The sequence below is a fragment of the Oxyura jamaicensis genome, chromosome 5 (genome assembly GCF_011077185.1).
Source record: "Oxyura jamaicensis isolate SHBP4307 breed ruddy duck chromosome 5, BPBGC_Ojam_1.0, whole genome shotgun sequence".
NCBI lineage: Eukaryota > Metazoa > Chordata > Aves > Anseriformes > Anatidae > Oxyura > Oxyura jamaicensis.
In genome coordinates this window covers 38522960-38544714 of record NC_048897.1, presented here as the reverse complement: position 1 = coordinate 38544714, position 21755 = coordinate 38522960, and the positions used below count along the sequence as shown (strand labels likewise).

The 21755-nt window shown below is 38.2% G+C and overlaps 1 protein-coding gene across 4 annotated transcripts in view; it reads right to left on the bottom strand.

Moving 5' to 3' along the window:
- The window catches only part of SLC24A4 (solute carrier family 24 member 4), a 94418-nt gene that overhangs the window by 17705 nt on the left and 54958 nt on the right, over positions 1-21755 (bottom strand). Inside the window, exons 4-12 of one of the 4 annotated variants that reach the window (XM_035327112.1) lie at positions 21673-21747; positions 19755-19839; positions 17666-17769; positions 16826-16900; positions 15110-15135; positions 14357-14410; positions 13180-13322; positions 8154-8323; positions 5976-6120 (exon numbers count right to left, since the gene is read on the bottom strand). In XM_035327112.1, the coding sequence (XP_035183003.1) occupies positions 5976-6120; positions 8154-8323; positions 13180-13322; positions 14357-14410; positions 15110-15135; positions 16826-16900; positions 17666-17769; positions 19755-19839; positions 21673-21747 (877 nt within the window). The remainder of the gene's footprint in view (positions 1-5975; positions 6121-8153; positions 8324-13179; positions 13323-14356; positions 14411-15109; positions 15136-16825; positions 16901-17665; positions 17770-19754; positions 19840-21672; positions 21748-21755) is intronic. The other 3 variants (XM_035327114.1, XM_035327113.1, XM_035327115.1) reach the window with 3 other exon arrangements.

Genomic DNA, 21755 nt, shown 5'->3' with positions numbered 1-21755 from the left:
ACACAGAAGCTACCCCTCTACATTCTTTGAAAATCCTTACTGATTTCAGTTCTGAAAGGTTCACTAGGCAGCGTGGCAGTGAGACTCTCTGTATTAACATGCTGGAGCCAACCTTTGTCAGCTCTCCAAGCAGACAGCTGACATGTTAAAACATTCTTATTTCAATTCTTCTGCAACAAAGCTTTGGAAACTTTTTTTTTTTTTTCCTGTAAAAAAAATACCGAGGTTTTACTTCTCCAAAACAGACTATTTTCCAAAATACTAACACTCTTCTCGGAAGTTTCATTTTCCAGAATACAAGTTCCAAATTCCAGACCATGAGATCTGCCCAAAACAACCCAGATTTCTATTCTGAGCCTGTGCCTTTACCACACTTTGCATACCCAGATTTATGCCAATAATTTTCTCTTAAAAACACATTTTTGGTACACTGGGAACTGGTCCTGAAAATAAAGAATTTGCACCATCTGCAGAAACAAGCTTTACTCTCAGAGTTCCTATAGCTTTACACAGGACAAGATTCAACAACAATTAAAAGTAATTAGCAGCGTGCTTACTATACCATGTTTGACTTGGTCAGATTTTGGCATGGTTTATTTTTATGTTTTAACCTTGCTGTCTACTTTATCAATATTTTTAAGGGAGAAATGAGATACATAAACTTTCTCAAGTTCCTCTTCACTCTTTCAGAGTGAAGTGATGAGCAAACATAATAGAGTTACTAAATTAAATCTGTGCCTCTTTTTCTGCCAATTTCTCCTGCATATCCTCCTCCTACATAGAGCACATTAGTTGTTCTGGAACACACTTTCCAGTTTAGTTTTCTACAAAAGGAGTTTGGTTCATGAGCTCCAAGAATACAATTCAAATCAAATTGCAGTACTTGCAAAAAAAACTGTGAGATTTGCCCCCGAAACACATTTGTGAAATAAAATTCCGTGGTAGATGTACCACTACACAGACAGGGGGTAAGGGGAAGCTCTTGTGAAAAAGCATTTCAGAATACAGCAGTTAAGTCCTGCTCTCAAATATCTTCTTGGAAGAACTTCTCTCTTATGTGAGAAGCTATGGGAACTAGCTCCTTCCTAACTCAGTCGTGTTTCTGAATTTAGGCAAAAGCACATAACACTGGAGAGAAAAACTGTCTGGAAAACAACTACAAAGAAGAAGAAAAAACAGTAAATCTTACTTCAAATATGTTAGGAGCTGGAAGTGTGCTGGACCCACTGGTGAACAAAGTATAAAGGAGCACTGAGAGAAGACAGGGCAGATGCAGAATTCTCTGCATCAGTGTTGGCAGAGATATAAACTAGAGAGATTTCCACATGGAACTGCTTTCTGTCTCTAGCTCAGCCTCAGACACATACAATTTCATGGGGGATATCATACAGGTCCACAGCATCCTGAGTGTCAGTGAGTTACATGGGATTTATTTTGTTCACTGTCTTTTCCAATAAAAGAAAACATCAAATGAAGCTATTAGGAGCCAGGTTCAAAGCTAGTAAAAGGAGGCAGTAAACTCCTTGCCAAAGGATGTTGTGGGTGTTAATGTTTGCAAAGAGAACTAGGCAAATTAATGAAGAAGAAATACACTAAGGATTTTTTAATGCTCAAAAATCACACCCAGTCCAGGAAATTCCTTGAGCTGAAAATACCAGAAGGGCAGAATGGGTTTCAGGGTAATGTCACATAAACTTGTCTTGTCCCATTCTTCCCAAGACTTCTTCATAAAGTCATGGTTGGATTCAGAATATTGGGCTAGATGAACATTTGGTTTAACTGAGTATGAACATTTTCTACATTTTTAGTAGATACTGTTAATTCCTTTTTGCTTCTCTCCTACATGTTGTCGCTGTATTTTGGATCCATATCAAAATGGGCAGGATTGCTAATCTCTTTTATTGCTATCTTATTTTAGCTCCAGAATTAATATTCCTATTTTAGCTAACACCATCATGACTTACATAAAGCATCCATGATCCAAGCCTATAAGAGAAGGAATTCTTCATTTCTGTGAAACCAGCAGGAGCTGAGAACACCGAGTATTTTAAAGGATCTTGAACATGTGACGATGAATGGGATTTAAGCATCCATTAAGAGCTGCACAGAAATGTTTTTCTGAGTCTGAGCTTTAAAACACTACTGAGCTATGCAAGGGCTTTTATACATCATTTTGTTGTCAGCATATGTTTGCTTGGTTTCATCCTGCTTTATTCTTATCCTTTTTTTTTCCTTTTTTTATTTTTTTTTCCCCTGGATCCTAAGACCTGTTTCCAAACAACTGTAGAGTAACAGAACAGTAGAGCATCAAATGAACCTTTGTCTTGAAAGATAATTACTCATGGCCTTACAGTTAGGTCAAGAAAGGAATTCCTCTTTTAAAGAGAACATTTCTTCCCACATAGAAACCAAAGGCAAAGGCTGGTTTGCATGATAACATATGTAGTTTCCATAAACACTATGTATTGCCTCCTGTTCCAAGACAGGCCTGAGCCACACCCTGGGGGTGAATATCTCTGCATCTTTGACATATGGAATCTAGGCAAGAGACTAGTTAGGACTGTTTTCATGTAATATTCTTTTTCTCTATTTCTGTGTACTGAAGTCGTACTTTTATTACTAAGCACCACCATAGGGTTTAAAGGAGAACAATAAAGCAGATCTTACAGATAGCAGAAGATAACAGGGTATTATATTGCTTCAAGATGATGCAATGCTTTAAACTTCATCTATGTTTACTTCTGTTTCAGACAAAAAAATTGTTCTTTCAGAAGTATATAGAACATACAATTTGAAGAAAGAAAGTCAAAATACAAACTAGGCTAAAAAAGGTGACTAAAGAACTGCAGAAAAAAAAAAAAAAAAAAAAAAAAAAGGTTGGGCCAATTCATAGCCACTTCTCTTGCAGTTCTTGAAAAAGTGAATTTTCTACTTATTGCATTGCAAGCAGTTGACTTGGAAAGTCCTTTCAGTGCTTATTCTTCATAGAGCTATTTATGTATTGAAAGAATACATGAAGTTCTGATCTTTAGAAACTGTATGTGCCTTATTCCTAGCCTGAAAATATATCAAAAGAAAAATAGAGGGGATTCTGGGAAACTTTTCTCTAAAGCCAGTTTCAAATGTCAGGATTTTTTTAGGCTACTGATTGTGCTACAGTACTTAAGCAACAAAGAATAATGCTGTTTCTTTACATTTTCCTCAAGGTTATTAAAAATGTACTTTTGAAAGGAAAATTAGAAGAATTCTCTGTCAGAATACAATCATAGAATCATAGAATATCCAGAGTTGGAAGAGACCCACAAGGATCATCATGTCCAGCTCCTGGCTCCGCACAGAAATACCTAAAATCAAACTACATTTCTCAGAGCATTGTCCAAACGCTTCTTGAACTCCAGCAGGCCTGTTCCTGGGCAGCCTGTCCCAGTGCCCAACCACCCTCTGGGTGCAGAACCTTTCCCTAACATCCCACCTGACCCTCCCCTGTCCCAGCTCCATGCCGTTACCATATTGACTCATAATTATTTTGCTGTTGAGCAAAGCTCCCAGATCCATTTCCACAGGTCTGTTCTCCAGCCTCTCCTCCCCCAGTCTGTACATATACACAGGGTTGGCTCATCCCCGGTGCAGAATCCGGCACTTGCTCTTGTTAAATTTCACATGGTTGGTGATTGCCCAGCCCTCTAATTTGTCAACATCTTTCTGCAAGGCTTCTCTACCCTCAAGGGAGTCAACAGCTCCTCCCAATTTAGTATCATCCACAAACTTATTTAGTATTGCATTTGACTCCTGTGTCCAATTCATTTATAAAAACATTGAAGAAAACTGACCCTAAAATGGAGCCTTGGGAAACCCCACTAGTGACTGACTGCCAGTCTGATGTAATCCCATTTACTATAGCCCTTTGAGCCCAACCAGTCAGCTAATTGTTCAGCTATTATATTATGTACTTGCATAGCCGTATGCTGGACATTTTATCCAGAAGGATACTGTGAAAGACAGTATCGAAAGTTTTGTTGAAATCCAAAAAGATCACATCTACTGGCTTCCCTTGGTCAACTAGATGGGTAACTTTGTCAGAAAAAGAAATTAAGCTAGTTGAGCAGGACTTTTCTCTTATGAACCTGTGTTGGCTGTGACTAATGACTGCATTATCTTCCAAGTGTTTTCCAATAACTCCCAGTACAATCTTCTCCATAATTTTACCAGGCACTGAAGTACAGGATAACAGTTGAGGAATGATGATCCAACCAATAGAAACTCATCTCCATACAACAGGGAGAACACAACAACAACTGAAAATAACGATGAGTATTTTAAATAATCACTTTACCAGTTTTACACAAACTCTTTGAGTTCATGCTGAACTTTTGTTCCATTCCAGTGTGAACTGTATCACCAATGGTTCCACTTTGGCCTGTTACACCCCAATTCTCTTGAAAAACTTTCTCAAAAATGCAGAAAAACTGGATTAAAAAAGGTCAATGACATAACTCATAACTCCCTTCTTAGTTCAAAGCATTTGTTCTATTAAACATTTGATCTATTAAGAATATCAAACACTTAGGAAGCTCCACTCTGAAGTCTATTTTTTATTCATAGAGAAGATGTCTCAGTCTTGAACAAATCCAAATATGACAATTGGGTCTTCAGGTAATGTTTGCCACATGTTAGAATTCTGCATTGTCCAGGAATATAAAAATAAATGCATGATTGCACTGCCTGAATTAAAACTTGATTCCAAAAACTTGCTAAAAACAATTCAGTTAAAAAATCTTTGCCAACACTTGCAATGAAACTTGCATTTTTAAGATGTTTTGAGGACGCTTTTTTTTCTTCTTTGGAAATTGTTCATTACTGTTACTGTTATTATTACTATTACTAACATGCTTTTGTGTGCACAACTATCTTGCTGATTTGAATCCATGTATTCCACCATAGAAAATAAAGTTTTTTCACACTGTCATTGATTATCAGGAATGCATTCTTGTGAATCAGTTTGTTTCCACTCTTCACCCCTGCAACTGCTGTCTGTAAGAAGCTCCTGTAATAGCACATAGTCCAGTAACACATTAAAATATATGGTTTTATTCAATCTTTACACAGCATGCTTCAATGTTTGCCCTGTCACAAACATCTCTTCCAAAATGACAGTAAGTCAAGCAAATAGAACCTCTAAGTACTTAAAGTCATGTAAGAAAGACATGGAAAATTCTTCCTTCTTCTCTGCACGGGATATTAATTTATGCCAAGTAATACTGGGGTTAAATAGTAAGTCTGTGAGGGAATACTAGTGACTACATACCTGTGATAGGTTATCTAATCTTTGCTGTCTGATCTCCAAAACACCCGAGGGAGAGTCAACTTGTATTGTACTATGTGGGCTCCAACATAGTGAGACTGGTTATATACAGCCCTTCACACCAGAGAGTTTCCAAAAAATTTCAAAAGGTATTATTAGATAATGCTGCTCTAAGAATTTTAATCACCTTAAAAAACATTAAACACTATTTCTCCCCTTAAAACTTTCTTCCTCTTTGTCCACACCTCCGCTACATTCAAGTTAAAACATCAGGTTATTATATATTTATATATCTAGTTACTTCTGTCCTAGTAATCTCCAGTAGACCAGTATTAACGGTTCACTTCAAAATTACTAACAGTGCAATGCCTGTCAGGTCAGTGTGACAAGTTTTTGAATACACACCTGCCTAACTTGCTTTCTCTTTACTTCTGGCAAACCAGCACTTCTACCACTATGGTGCATGATGCTTGGAAAACACTTTTCTGAGATCTCCTTTTAATCATGTAGCTTCCAGTCCTGTTTTACTGTCATCAAATCCAGCTCCAGACAACCAAATCAAACCCTTTTCTCCTCTCCTGCCCACATATGTTGTCTACTCCTATAACTCAGTGTTTGGCATTTCAATTCTCTTCGGTTTCCTTGCTCTAAACATCTGGAAAATAAAACCTACCTGGCAATGAAAATGGAGATAGATTGTCCTGTTCACTTTCCTCTTCTTGGTTCACCACAGGGATGTTCCCATTTTCAATGTTTTCATGTCTCCCATTCTGAAGTGGTTTGCCTGAGCCATTGGCAGATTGGATTAACCGCTGACGCTGCACAGTGTAAAAGACAAAACTGCCATAAGTTTTATTCTTGATTTTCTTAACCCTGGGTTTTGTTTTCTGTCCAGCTCCAGTCATGTGAGCCGTGATGCTTCTCATGTGTTGCCTTCCTCTTTCAGCAACGAACAAAACCGGCTGTGGCCTTTCTGTCTTTATGTCAGTGTTAACCATGCAACTCAAAATTAGTGGCATGAGCATTTCAAACCATGATTGACAGAGCTGTGGTATCTGTTCTTACACACCATGTTTTAACAAACATGGTTATTGTGAAGCACTTCTCTCTCAGCAATTCCCACTCATACCAGTGACAGCACCATAATCTACTGGTAACAAGACATTTCTGCACTACTAAAGATGGCTTACAAATGACTCATTGTCTGAGATCTCTCCTACTTAGGTCAAACTCTTCTGCCTCCTTCCCATCCCCATTCCTTGAGGTAAATGTAAAGCTCCTACTGTACTATTTCAGAAAGAAAGATTAACTGTTGTTGTCCTTGTCCAAGTATATAAGCTCTCACAAAGCTTTTATATTGCCTATACAGACATGTTTAAGACTGTTACATTCATAGTGTGTAGTACAATTACAATGATAGATTTTAAATGTCATTATATATACCAGTTACTACACTGGAGAATGTGAGATGTAACAATAATTTCACACTTTTGCAGAAAATAAAAATAATTTTGTTTGTTATTTAGCTTGTTATTTGATAATGCAGGACTGATAAGTGCTGTCATTTTAATGACAAATTTTGCAACTTCTATGAAGTCCTCTCGATTGTCTTGAAAAATAAAGCAACCACACAACATCCAAAAAAAAAAAAAAAAGAAATCTGAAACCAGCATTAACACGCAGTAATTAAAAATAGAGAAAACTTCACTCTGAATGCTTCGCAGAACCTTGGTAGTGAGAATATGTAAGAATATAGATCCAAAATGCCCTGGTATAGAGAACACCTTTTGCAGATATTGAACAGCAAGCAAGTATCAGCTCTCTGGGCACACAGCCATTAAGAAATACGTATTTTTTTCTGACCAATGAATTGCTTTAAAAAAATAACTTTTTTAACAGAGACAACAGCTGTTGTGTGCCCTATCTGACCTTCCCCTGCTGTTGACTGTACACCAACAAGCTGACTACCTCAAAATATTTCACTGTTTTACTCTTAAATTGAGCTTTTGTTACAAATACACTAGAGTGCTGCATTCCTTCAGTGTGGTATTCACAATGCTGGGGAGACACATGAACTGTGTTATGATATTCACATTCTAGGAACTTTCTAAACCTTGCATTTCCTAAATTACTGAAATTAATTTATTTGCCAGAGTAAAAACTTCCCATATTTGATGTTGTAGGCAGCAAAGGATAAAATCTTGCCTTCAGAGAAGCCAGGGTTGTCAGGCTGAAAATTTCATCCGAAGTATTTCATGCAAGCTGAGAACAGTGTCACTTGGCCAATTCTGTCAGTTCAGCTGCAAGGTATGAAACTAGCATTGCATGGTGGTGACAGTATATTAATTACGAGTTAACTGAAACCTTTCAGAGCCAATTCCCCTCATGAAAAGATTCTGGTCCATTTTCATTTTGAGCTGACAACCACGAAGACTACAAAGGCAGGCAAATACCTGATGTGATCCTGATGTGATCACATCCTGATGTGATGTGACATAGTGCTCATATAAGAGCACTTCTTACCACTTATTGGTTAGCCTGTCCATTATCTTTTCTTAGCTCAACCACTTTTGTAATGGTCAAAACCAACTCTTCTGCTGCAGATAAAATCTGAATGTGCACACATACACACAAACATTGAAACAAGTATCTTCTGGCAGGGAGAGAAGGGAGTCCCTCTCAGTGACTGCCTCCCATTAACACAAGCAGTACCATCAGCTGGGAACCCATCTTCACATCTGCTGTGACCTGTCGACTGGCCCATCTCTAGAAACAGTGCAGAATCTGAATTCCAGAATGAGCATCACTCTCTCTGCTTGATAGTCATTTAATGTTTTCATGATGAACCTACCTCATTAATGATGAGTCGGCTTGCCATCCGCATTCTGGTGCGTGGTCCAAACTTATTTGTAATCATAATCCGTAACCCAGCTTCAGGGAACCGGTATTTGGGAGGACTGGAGCAGATGATCTCATCCACCATCACAACACTGTTTTTGCCATACTGCTGCATCCCCTTCACTAATGATCACAATGGACAGAGTTAGCTGTAGTAAGACCCATGCTTCCAGTCACCCAGATTCATTGTTTTCAGGCTCAGGCAGAGGGTAACATTAATCTGAATGCCTGAAAGCAAATCCAGTGACTTTCCTGAAATATTTCTGCAGCCTGGTGAACCTGTTCATCAGTGGTGCACCTCATTTAGACCACATGCTGAAAGGGGATTTCACTCCACTAAGGCAGCCGCCAACCCACTCTCAGATTCGTGGGAAAAGCTTTTACCCAGCTACTTGTAGTAGTACCAGTTTTCTGTGCTTAAGCCCCACTACAGCTTTATAAGCCCTCTCCAGAAGCACATGCACTGTGAACTGTACTCCCGAAACCTATAAAGCTATCCTACTGAATCAGGGTGCTTAATAGCTACTGATGCACATCCAGAAGTCCCTGATGTTGTGCTCACTCCTTTTGGAAAGGAATTCACAGAATATTATCAGTATCTTTAACATGACAAGACTTGAAATGATGATAAATGGCAATTGTCCAGAAAAAAAAATAATCATGGCTTAAGTACAACTTTGTTAATATAAAGGATGGTACCAAGGTTAAGAGCTTTGTTCTATGATGTAAGAACACAAACAGAGACAAATTTATTGGAATCAACACAAGTACTGGCAAGGACTTTGAAAGCTTAACAACAAACTAATATTCTCACAGATGCTACAGACTACACGTAGCACGTAGAGCAAGGCTCAGCAGACAGGAGACATACCCATGTGGTGTTAGAAAGCAGGGCAGAAGATATGTATATGACTGCAATAAATATTAATTATTACATGTAATAATAAGTTAAGAAAAAATTCTTTGCTGATTTTTTTTACTGCTTTGCTTAGCTTAGCTTCACCCTCCCACTCCCCTTTTATATTGTTACTTACATTAAGAAGAGGAAGAGAATTTAGGAGGTAGAAGTGAAAGATAATTATTAGTGCATGATTCCAGCCAGGAAGCAAAGGAAATCTAAGGAAACATTCAACTCAAACAAAGGAATTAAAATGGACCTATTCTAAACACACAGAAATCTACATAGTTATTGTTCACATTGTTACAGTGATGAAATATTTCTGTTTTTCAGGAAGAAGACTGGATCCATGCAGGCATGTAAATCACATCATGCAATACAGGTTTTGCTGTCTCAAAGCATCTTCTGACACATTTGAAGTTAAAAAAGTATCCTTCCATCATTATTCAAGAAAAACCCAGCAAGCCTCTAAATCATCTAAATGAAGATGTAAATGGCTACATCTTTTACCCTCTTGCATTTGAGTGTCTTGTTTTGTTTCACTGAAAGGAGTTTTCAATGAGTACACTGGTGTCACCTGAGGAATCATAAGAGATCTTTGGTTCCACAAGGAAATGTGTCCTTCTCCAACAATCCACTCTGTAGTCCTGCCTTGCAGCTAAATCTCTGACGGAGAACAGAACTAGTAGTCATTTTGCATTTGGTAATGCAAACATAAAGGAGCAATTATCCTCCCCCTTCTGACATTTAAAACAAATTAACCTTGCTGAATAGTGCAACAGATCGTACAAATGAGAAGCCCAGCCATTCCGATGACTTTACAGCTAGTGCGTGGCAGCTTTTCCTGTGAAGGACTATATATAGCCAGGCAAGCTACCTGGAAACCAGGCCTGACAGAAGATGACCCAAGCACAGTAGCTTAACATTTGCTGTATGTAGTTCGACAAAGAAAAAGCAATGTCTGACAGCAATCCTGGTAAGGAGAAAAGGTCAGACATCTTTTAAACAGTATCATCAGATTAATTGCTCTCAAGTGAGTTTCTTCAGTCAAGTCTGCACAGTGTTTCTTTATCTTAAAGCACTGTGAAAAAAGCATGAAAGCATTGCAGCTACTCTGGAACTGCTTCTTAAAGCAATAAGGAGACAGTAACAAAACATACTCAGCTTTGATAAAGCCTCAGCAATGATGTAAAATATATCACTATATATATATATATATACATGACTAACTGCAGCTGTTTTGAGTTTCTGCAGCAAATTGCTCATATATTTTCTTAACAGCTCTTCAGTCTCACTCCATATGCCCATAAATATACATATCTTGGCCCCATACAAAACAAACGGGCTCCGTCTAAAAATTGCAAAAATCCCACATCTTTACAAATGTGTGACAGTGAAAAGCCTTTTCACTTCTCCTTTGTGATATTCCTCAGACAAATATCTTCTGAGAACAGCTTTTCCTTTTAACAGAATATCTAAACCCCATCTCATCACCAACAGCCCTGTCAAAGTCAACAGAAAGCTGCTTGCTGACTTCAGCTGACCCCTGATCTGGCCCTCAGGTACCCACGTCACACTGTTCAGAAACTCACATTTTTCCAAGAGTTTCTCTTTTTAGGCAGACATCGAACCATGCCACCTGGTGGAAGTTTGGGTCAATATAGTAAAACCCAAGGGCAGTAAGCCACGTGTTTGCATTTTATAATGAAGCATTATTCAAAAAGCACTAAAACTTGGCTTTCACCCATGTGTGTAGAACTCACCCTTGAAATTGACTGGTGAAAAGCTCTCCTTTTTCTCTGCAAAACTCCAGTAGTGGGAGCTTTTATAAAGTACTATTGGAAGCTATGGAAAATAATAAAACTTACAAGCATAGAAGAGAGCTGTATAGTATATACTGTGAACCCCTTTTATGTGCACATCAAGCAACAGAGAAAAACATCCTTGGTAGGACAAATGTTCCTCCCCCAAAGAAGCTGTTTTCTGTGGGGAAGTAATCAGATTTCACCGCTGTGGAAAATCATTATGGTTAGACCTACACCTTGGTGAAGCCAAGGGAGGTTTTTCAGTGGGTCCTGAAACTTGCTAACCACTGGTTGGAGATAAGGCAGAGGACAGCTCCAGTTATTCTCTCCCAGCTACTAGCACTGCTGCTGTTTCTGAAAGCTGCTGCTGAAGAAAGTGCAGCTCAGCTTGTGAAGCCAGCCAGGTGTCAACTAACAGCTAACACTGATGTAGCACACATCACATGGCAGATTTTCATCCAACAGGAGAGAGAGAACAGGGAGCCATGTGATGGTTTTCCAGAACAGCTTCTTGACACATAATGCACCCAGAGCAGCTAGGCTAACACTGCCGTCTTCCTCTACGACAACCTACTCCAAACCCCATAATCTCCTTAATTTCTTGTTCATGTTCTCCACTCTTTACCTGTGATAATATCTACACTCTCACACTGCGAACAATGGTCCCTCTAGTGCAGCGTGTATTTGTGTAATGGGTACTGGAGAAGGCAAAAGGAATCCGATTGAACTGCAGTCTCAGAGCATCTTTTAAGAAAATTAAGAAGAAATAAGCTGTGAACAGCAACTAGTAGAAAAATCATTCTCATGCCCAGGCTTTCATTAGCTTTCTTGCTGCTTCTCCTAAAAGTTCTACATGTTCTTCACAAGCATTAAATAATCTTCACATTTCCTGAAAAGGAAATAGGTGGACAGGCAAGCAGTCTGTGTTATCATACCATTACCACAAAGTGGCTATAGGGAATGAAACTTACAAGTGTATAGCTTAAGTCACGCCTAAAGACATCAGAACCCAACAAACACCTCAGAAGTAAAAATCATTAATATCTGTATTCTATTGCTGGATCACCTGTTTCCTGTGTCCCCACAGGAATACATCAGTAACAAATTCCCTAGCAGGTATCCTCTAAACCTTGGACTGTATCTCCATGTCCAAGCGATGGACTTCACTACATCACAGTCAATGTTCACAAAAATTCATTGTAAAATGAAATCAAAATATTTCAAAGACATTTTCACTTAATTATGCTACTTTGAGAAGTATTTTTAAATCAATATTGAACTATTGTCTAAACACCAGAACTGAGACCAGAGACCAGAGTGCTGTCATTGGATAAATCTTTGATACTACCTACCTTGAAACACTAAACCCCATCTAAACACTAAAAGCAGGAAAACAGCAGGATTTTCTGCATCTGCTACAAATTCCTGCTTGCCACTGTTTTTTATTAAATGAGGATCTTTCCAAATGTTGCCTACATTGCTGCTGAGCTCAGTCTCCCAGAATGTGAGATGTTTGCAAAGAACACAGCAAGGAGACCTCACTCATTAAGAGTAGCTCAACAGCTCACTGAATTATTACATGGCTTGAGCTTTTAATGTAGCAATGATTTTGCTCTACAGAGAAAAGAAGGAATGAAAGAGAGAAGGGGTAAGACAATGATAAAAACAGTTACAAAAAAAAAATAAATACCCAGGGATGTTTCCTTACCTTCAGTACCCAAAGATAGGTATCATCTTCTTCCCCTTTATGATAAAGATACTCAGACTGCAAAGAACCTGCATTTCTCAATTTTACATATGTGCTTGGCAATGTATGCAGAACTATTTAGTCACGTCAAAACTACTCTCCTGAAGATCTGAACTCAATATGTAATCCCTCTTGCTCACTGATCTGTGCATTTCTTTCCATCAAGACCCAAGCCTCAGCTTTTAGTCCAAAACTAGTTTTTTTAAGTGAAAATAACATTCTTCCTTGCAAAAAAAAAAAAAAAAAAAAAAAAAAAATTCACACTGTTGTATGCTCATCACTGAAGAGGAGATAAAAAGGAAACAAAACTGCCCATGTGCAAAGCAGCTTGTTTTCAGAATCTCCAATCTCCACAAAATAAAATTTTGATTTTTTTTCACCTGGTGATCTGACTGCTGAATTTTCAAGTTAATCGAATAAATATTCCTACTTAAGATGAATAGTAACACTGTTTTAATCAGCATTAAAGAGGAAAAAAAAGGATATCCTGTGAACTATTTTTTTCCAAGTCCTGTCTGCTCAGCCTTACCTTTGCATAGTAATGGAATGGATGGGTCATCACAACTAGAGGCATAACATTTATTACCATCTTCCAGCTCGTTGTTGACTGCGTCACCATTTCCAACATTCTTGCTTTTGAGGGTGAAGAAATTTTGCATCCTCACATTGTACCTGAAAGTGGGAAAAGGTCTGAAAAGGCTGGATTGTTTCATTTCCTCGTCAAACTTTTAAGTGTCTGAGAACAACTTATGCAGGCAAGCAGCAAAGCGTAAATGCGTGTTCTCTGACAACTAATATGAAGCTATGAGAAAGGACTATCCAATTCACTGGCAAGATAATAGCAAAGCAAGAGTTGTGCCTCTCTCATGAGATACAGCAGAATGTGAAAAGACACGAGCAGATTCAGTGAAGGCAGAACACTGGAGCTGTGGATTTTGGAGTCAGGGCATTCAGTGTACAATGGGCTCTTTCCTCCTGCACCAGCTCTCAATCCACCTCACTGTTTCTCTCAGTACAGTGTTCCCCACGGCGGGCACTTGAGTATTTCTGTGACTGTTGACCGAAACCTAAAGAATTTTTAGCACTAGGGTGGGGCCATAGAGTGCTGTCAATGAACTCTGCTAAGACCTGAGGTGGGAGAGAAGGGAGGCTGAGGTTCCAAAAAGGGTGGTTTGTCAGGGCAGGACACCAAGGGAGAAGTCTCAGCAACTTCCAGTTAAAGGTGGACTCACAAATCCTTTCAGTAGCAGTCAGATCTCTGACTCTCCTGTCAGAGGCTGTCACAGTACATAAGAAGGATGTCATACACAATCTTGTATGAAATAGTCTGAAGATCAGTGCATGCTTAGCTGTCTATCTGTCTGGCTTTGTTCTCCAAAGGCTACAGAGCATGTGTAACAGCTGACATGCTGTGCGCTTACAATGCTGTGGACTTTTTCAACAATCTTTGTATAATGACACTTCCTCTCAACTACTTCTGAAAGCTACTTCACCTCAGTGCACTATGAAAAGGATGCATGAAAATATTTGCTGTTGGCTGAGCACATACTTGGAACAAAACTGATAAAGCATGAAAATGCAAGGGATCATAAACAGAAACATGACTAGTTGCACTGTCCTCAGGAGGAGGACCAAGGACAAAAACACACCAAAAGAATGATGGTCAGTCAACACCTAAAGGGAACATGGAACAGAAAAGCACTTACTTCATGATAAGTATGTAGAATGAATACATAATGATGAGTATAAGGCTTTCCCACCTCAGAGAGACAAAAAAAAAAAAAAGTGTTAAAGGCCACTCAAACAGCTGTATCCTTCACAAGGTTTATGTAGAAATGTGCATTAGATATCTAGTACAAGTCATGTTTGTGTACAGAGGATTCACGTCATTAAGATTTAATGGTGTCTCAGGAAAATGAGGGCAGCAAGATTCCCACATTCCAATAAACTTGCAAAAAAAATGTAACGCATGTATTTCAGAAATGTGCTACACAGACTGAAACCAGAGCTGCTCTCTGAGAATCACAATGCCAAGGCATTCTGTCATTTCACAGAATGCACAGGCCAGGCACTCTGAGAAGACTATTTCAGAAGACAGCTATCATCTTCCACTAGAATCCCACCTTGTACTGTTCAGTAGGACAGCTAGTACCTCCCTAACCATTAACAACTAGGGTAAGAGCAGGAGAACTTTGGTTATGCTCCCTGCATGTATGAGTCCTTCAAGTCTTATGCATAGCCTGTTCACTTAGTTAATGTTTCCAAGTTTTTAAATTTTCTTAGATTCTCCTGATCATCTTAAAAAAAAATATAACCAAAGAAAATACTTTGAATTTCCTAGGTGTCAAATCCAGCTGATCTTACACAGTGCATGAATGAAATCTAGGTACACTGCAACTCTACTAACTGATCAGTCTCATGGTGAAACGGGACTGTAAGGAATAGTTTACACAACTTACCATTCTATTTTCTCATCATATATGAACTAGAAGAAGAAAAAAAAACAGGAAACATAAATGTACGTCTCTGATCTATCTTGAAAAGCATTCAAATTTATTTAATAAATATCAGTCATGTCTACACAGAAACTACTGGAGTTTTCCCCCTTTGACCCTTTCTAACCAAAACTTTCACAGCTCCAAAGCACCAAACTTGGATCTTGTCAGTGACTGTTATAAATATTATTTATTAAGTGTGAGTGTGAGAAAGACATATGTGCTGTGCACCTGCAAATGATAGTGAAATCATGTATTTTGAAGAAACATGGCTCTGAGTCCTTTCAACAGCTAGTCTAGTTTTAGCAAAAGAGGAAGATGTTTCACTTCTGCTTTTAGGCCAAGTGGTTACACACATTTTACTCCACCCTATGTACTTCTTGTCTCTAAATTGGAGGGCTATGTGAAGGGAGGACTACTCGGTGAATAAGGAATTGGTTGGATGACTGCATCCAGAGAGTTGCAATCAACGACTCAATGTCCAGGTGGAGACCATTGACAAGCAGTGGTCCCTGGGGTCTGTACTGCTTAACAACTTTATTAGTGACATAGACAGCAGGATTGAGTGCACCCTCGGGAAGCTTGTGAATGACACCAAGCTGAGTGGTGCAGCTGATATGATCATGCTGTGTTCGGCTCTGGGGCCACATGATGGACATGGACCTGTTAGAGTACGTCCAGAGGACAGCCAGGAGGATGATCAGAGGGCTGCAGCACCTCTCCTACAAAGAAAGGCTGAGGGAGTGGGGTTGTTTAGCCTGGAGAAGAGAAAGCTTCTGGGAAACCTTATTGCAACCTTTCAATAGTTAGAGGGCTTCTAAGAAAGACTTTTTTCAAGGGCACATAGTGATAGGAAAAGGGGCAATGGTTTTAACCTGTAAGATGGTTGGTCTAGATTAGATATAAAGAAATTCTTTACTCTGAGGGTGGTGACATACTGGCACAGGTTGCCCAGAGAAACTCTGTATGCCCCATCCCTGGAAGAGTTCAAAGCCAGGTTAGATGGGGCTTCAGGCAACCTGGTCTAGTGGGACGTGTCCCTGCCCATGGCAGAGAGGTGGGATTAGATGATCTTTAAAGGTCCTTTCTAACCCAAACCATCCTATGCTTCTATGGTGCTGTGTAACTCCTGTAACTGATTGGGCAGCTAGTTAAATATACTTACTACAGATCAGACTTTCTTCCACTCCCTGTTACCGGACACTATAAAAGCGCATGTTCAGGACCTACTACACTGTTCTAGATAAACAAAGTGATACCTCACATTGCTCTATTTAGAAAAATTTGCCCAGAGCCTGTGAAATAAAACTACTGTGTAGAAGCAAGATATAGCCACCTTGTCTAGTTAAAATAGAGGTGCAGCTCAAAACTTTTTATCTCCCCTAAAAGTCCCCCAGGTCAGAAGACATTGCTAACTGCACCATATAACAACAGCCTACTAGTCTGCAGAACTTTACAGGCTGTAGGTACAACATGAATGGACACTAACAGATGTGATGGGCGCGTATTCTGTGGGGCTGAATGAAGTGTTCATATTTGGATCATATTGTAGAGCTGAGCACTCACTTCTGGATGTCACTAGAACTAGCTGGGAAAAAAATGTTTACTAGCATGCTTAGCAGATTGGTCCTCCAAAAATTCAAGCAATGAAACACTTTAATTGGTAAGAAAACTACTTACAACAATAAGCACGATAACAGATAACGTGTAGTACACAGAGTCCCGGAACACAGCCCACTGGGTGAGACAAACCACCTGAAAAATATCACAGCTTTAGACAACAGAATTAAGTGATTCTAAAGACAAAACAAAGGTTTCCACCTTGAAATCACTTACGTGTGCAAGCAGAATTACGATTAAAATTTTTGGAACAAATAGTAGTTTTATGCTAATAGGAGTTTGTTAAACAATTGATCTAAAATAACCACCATTGATAAAAGTCATATAGAAACTTCCACTAATAATTTTTAAAGATTTTTTTTTTCTTTTACTAATAATATTTTAGTTTGCCATAAATTCACCTCAGAAGTACAATTCATTGTAGTGCAGCGAAACAATGGTTTCCACTTCATTCCAGCTGTGGACATATCGGACTTAATACAGAAAAAGAATTGATACACAGTCTTGCAATCTAGTGAGCAGAGAGACTAAATCTCATGCCTGAGTCCCAGATTCTTTGATCACAATCAGTACCAGGAAGGATTGACAGAGGCCATTGATCAGCTGACTGTGGACATGGTATTGTATGAAAAGGAATCAGGTTCCTCTGTATACTACATGTTCAGAGTGATGAAACTACAGCTGAACTTTGTGGAAACATTTGCTATTTGCAAAGTATATGTAAATTCTTTCCAAAATTGACATTTCTCCCCATGCCAGCTTTTTGTTTGTTTGTTTAAATTAATGGTTCTTTTCTTCTTTATTCTTTTTTAAATATGTTAAATATGTTTTAAATATTTGTTCATGCAAACACCTAAAATATAAGCAATTGAACTCCACAAACATATACATTTTACTAACCTGTCCTGCAAACAGTCCACAGACACCAACAATGCAGAGGATGTTGAAAACTGCTGAACCAACAATGGTCCCTACTCCTACATCTCCATGAGTGATAAATACACCTGCAGAATGAGCAAAATATGCATTCTTTTTAGGCCACAAGCCATTATTCAGAACACGTGCTACCCAGGAATACCAGATCATTTGGAATTTTTAGAAAACATGCTTTGTAATAACTTCTCACTTCTCCATGGAATATTTTGTGCTTTTAGTCTAGTTAACAGCTCCCCATTTTTGGTCAAACATCTCTACACATATATTTTTTATTAAAATTAAATAACTTCCTTAGCTAGTTAACACTACACTAAGTCCTGCGTTTCACAGGTTGGCTGTTACTGGTATAATAATCCATTCAAATGAGTGAAAAACATTTTCAATCACATCAGGAGCATGAAATTCATTTCACACAGTATAACAAAGCACAGAAACCTTTCTCTCAGGCATTCAATATTTAGCATCTTCTTGGAATGTCTCATGGTAATAATAGATTCTTCCCTAAAAAAATTGATAGCTATCTTGTGTGTAGTAATGTGTGCCTTCTGACTCCAACAGGCAATGAGGATTCAAACTTAACGTGTTCTAGTACCAACAGTCACGTTTCCTTTAGTACTGAACCCACCAATCCCTCAAATACCTATTGGTAACGCAGTTGTATCAGAATGACAAAAACTAAGGGCTGGAAGAGATCTCCATGGATTACCTAACGTAATCTTCAGCACTGTGACAGGACAAAAGATAACTTGAATGCACTATAAAGCTGTGTCTTACTTGTACTTTAAATCTTTCACTGAAGATAGACTTAAAGACTTACATTTTTTTTCAAGATTTACTTTAAGATAATAATTTCTGAACATCTTACCATTTTTTCCTCATCTCTGCACTTTTTCTGATTAGTCTGCAACTCTCTTGAAGCACAATAACAAGACTGGATGCAATATCCCAAATGCTGTCTAGCAGAACTGAGCAAAGCAGAATCATTTATAACGCTTAGGCTTTATAAATGTTCCCAACATATAATCAGTTGTTATTTGCAACATTCCACCATCAACTCTTCCTCAACTCCTGCTTCTTTTGCAATACATCAAGGCGCTGTTAGATCTATAGCTCTCCAACCAGTTATTATTCCCCTTACATATATATTCACTTCCCTTTTTTTTATGCTTCTCATTTGCTGGTATTAAACTTCATCTTGTTGATTTCAAATTGATCACGATCTTTCTTCATCCTGTGTTTGCCTTCCATCTAGTTCCCCTCATTTCACTCCAGTTATTCATGAAAATAAGTTATTCGTGACATTTTGTAGTGTCTTGAGATCCATCTCCAGCTTTAAATCTAGCTTTTAATTACTAATATTTGAAAACTGCTTTTTAATAATTTGGATATGATATAGTGCACTCCTTTAGACTGTATTCCCCTGAAGTGTGTAAGAATGTCAGTCACTATAATAGCAGAAAGAATACTAAAGCTTTACTAAAAACAGATGTATCATATTTGCTGCTTTCCTCCTTCCCTACCAGTGTAATCCAATGTCCTTCTTTCTCTTAATAGGTACTGTTTTTGCCATCTAAACCTCCTTTCTATAAAAATAATCCTTAATAGTACAGAGATTACTTGAAAAAATCTGTAATGTACACAGAACATCATGTCCTTCTGACTTAACAGATCTGACTTATCTGTACATTAATTTGTTCTTTTCCACTGTTCTTTGTTCTCCTACTTCCTTGCTAAAATTAATTCCTTTTATTTGTGAAGAAAGAAGCAAAAGAGGCATCAAATACCTCAAATTCTCCCTCAGGAGACTGCAATAAATCTCTTCTTTTACTTCCTATACTCAGAATCAGCCATTCCTCCCTGTGTTTTGAGAGGAGATTCACAGTTTCATGAGATATTTTGAGTAGTTAATTATACCATGAACCACAGACTCGCTGACAGCTGCAATTGCTGATTATAAATTGACAGAAGAATAGTATTACTTTTGGATACCTCTGCTTGATCTGCTGCTGATTTTTTAACAGATCTCATGAAAACTCGTGTGTGGGCTCCATACCTATAACAGATGCAAACAGTTCTGGCGTGGAGCTCCCTGCAGCCATGAATGTGGCCCCAGCAACATCTTCACTCAAATGTAGTTTCTGGAAGAGAAGTTTTGGTTATGTAAGTAATTGGTACTTTGCTTGTATTGCACAGTTCCGTAGCTGCAAAGATAGAAGCCCATCATTTTTGGCCACAGTGCTATTAAAGAATGATCAGTCATTGTGATACAGAAATAGACACTGCCTCTTGGGAAGGCAAATAGACTTTGGACAAGTAAAATGTTTTTACCCTAAGCCAGTGAGGTGTCAGAAAATACTATGTACTTATAAATAACTGATTAGCTGATTGTGGCTTAGATGTAGCTGATTAGAGAAAAGCATTTCTGCAGACTCAAAAAGATTGTAAACTCAAATTGTATTCATGAATTCACTTTTGGTACTTTAAACACAATCATTCAAGAATTAAGGCCAATTCCTGGGGTCTCTATAATTTCAAAATTGACAAGAGAAAAATATAATCTCTGTGAATGAATCTTATTAACACCAGGCCTAATTCTGTCTTCACTTACGACTGTGTTAATCAAAAGTGAGTCCACTGACACACACAAAATTAGTCCAATTATACATAAAGAGGCCAGTGCACAGTAGTTAGATCTATTTTTACGACAGTGTCTCTTAAGCTCTAATAGGTTATAGATCCTTCAGACTTCTAAGACCTGTAGAAACATTTAACTCCACAAGTGAGCTGCATCAATTTCAAGCTGAGAATCTTTCCTTTGAACTATAAAGTAGGTTTCATGGAGAAGCTTTTTGTTTTGAGAGTCTCTAGACTCGTCGTTAGTACCTCATCTCTCTTCCGAGGACAGAGAAGTGGTTAGTGACATAAGGACAAGTACAGAAATGGTGGATTTCTCAGTCAGTATGCAACATTTTAATCAGATAAAAATGGCATCCTACAGAACCTGAGAAAACAGAAACACAAGCTCTTACTCTACCATGCGATCTTTAACCAGTCATATTGCTGAAGGAGCTCAAACATAAGTATGCTAACTATTTGAATTCTTAGCTGTCTCAGTACTCTAAGTAACATTAATTGGAATTCAAAGCATATATCCATAGGAAAATAGACTTATTTTACTAGCTACAGGAGTTTTTCAGAAAATGGTCATATGCACTTTTTTAAAAGTGAAGGAGATGAGTCTTCCACTTTGCCATCAAAATGGAAACAAAATCTGGTCTTGTATTTTGTATGCATTTTGTAGTAGTTCACCAAAGCCTTACTTAACATAACATTTTCTTGCCAAGTACAAATTCTACCCTTTCTGATCATCTCCCTTAATTAGAAACCTACATGTGATTTTACAACATCTTCTCAACAATTATGTAAAGGAATGTACTAAATTTTTGGACATATTAATATGTATTCCCATTCTATATCAAACCAAGATATGCATTTCTCATGCATTCTATCCTTTCTCACTTTTCTCCACTGTATCCTAGGACCCCATAAGCACTTTTCCCATGCTGGTAACAGTGGCAGATGTGCAATAAAAATTGCACAGCCAACACATTAATTTGTCTATATGTTTGTTTTTTTTTTTTTCACAAGTAAATTTTAAAACTAGGAGTACAGTAATAAACTCAATTCATCCATATGTCATATCCGTCCTATCTACATGCTTCAGGTATTTAAGGTTGGATTTTGTGGGCTGATCACCTTAAGTCATTCCATTTATCTCTCTGAACATGGCCAGGGGGACCAGTGTGCCCAGACCACAAGTTAGATTTTTGTTGGAAAGCCCAAATCATTTGCAAAGCACTGAGGCCAAAAAATTCACAGGAAAGAACTCAAACAATGACGGCAAAAGATATTCAGTTCTCTGATGTTCTCCAAGTAAATCTTCAAAAGAGGAATAAAGTTATTTAACATACCTCACAGATTTTCTCTAAGGACGGAACAAAGAAGTCATCACATACTATAGCCAAAGCATAGAACATGTACAGAGCCTGTAAGA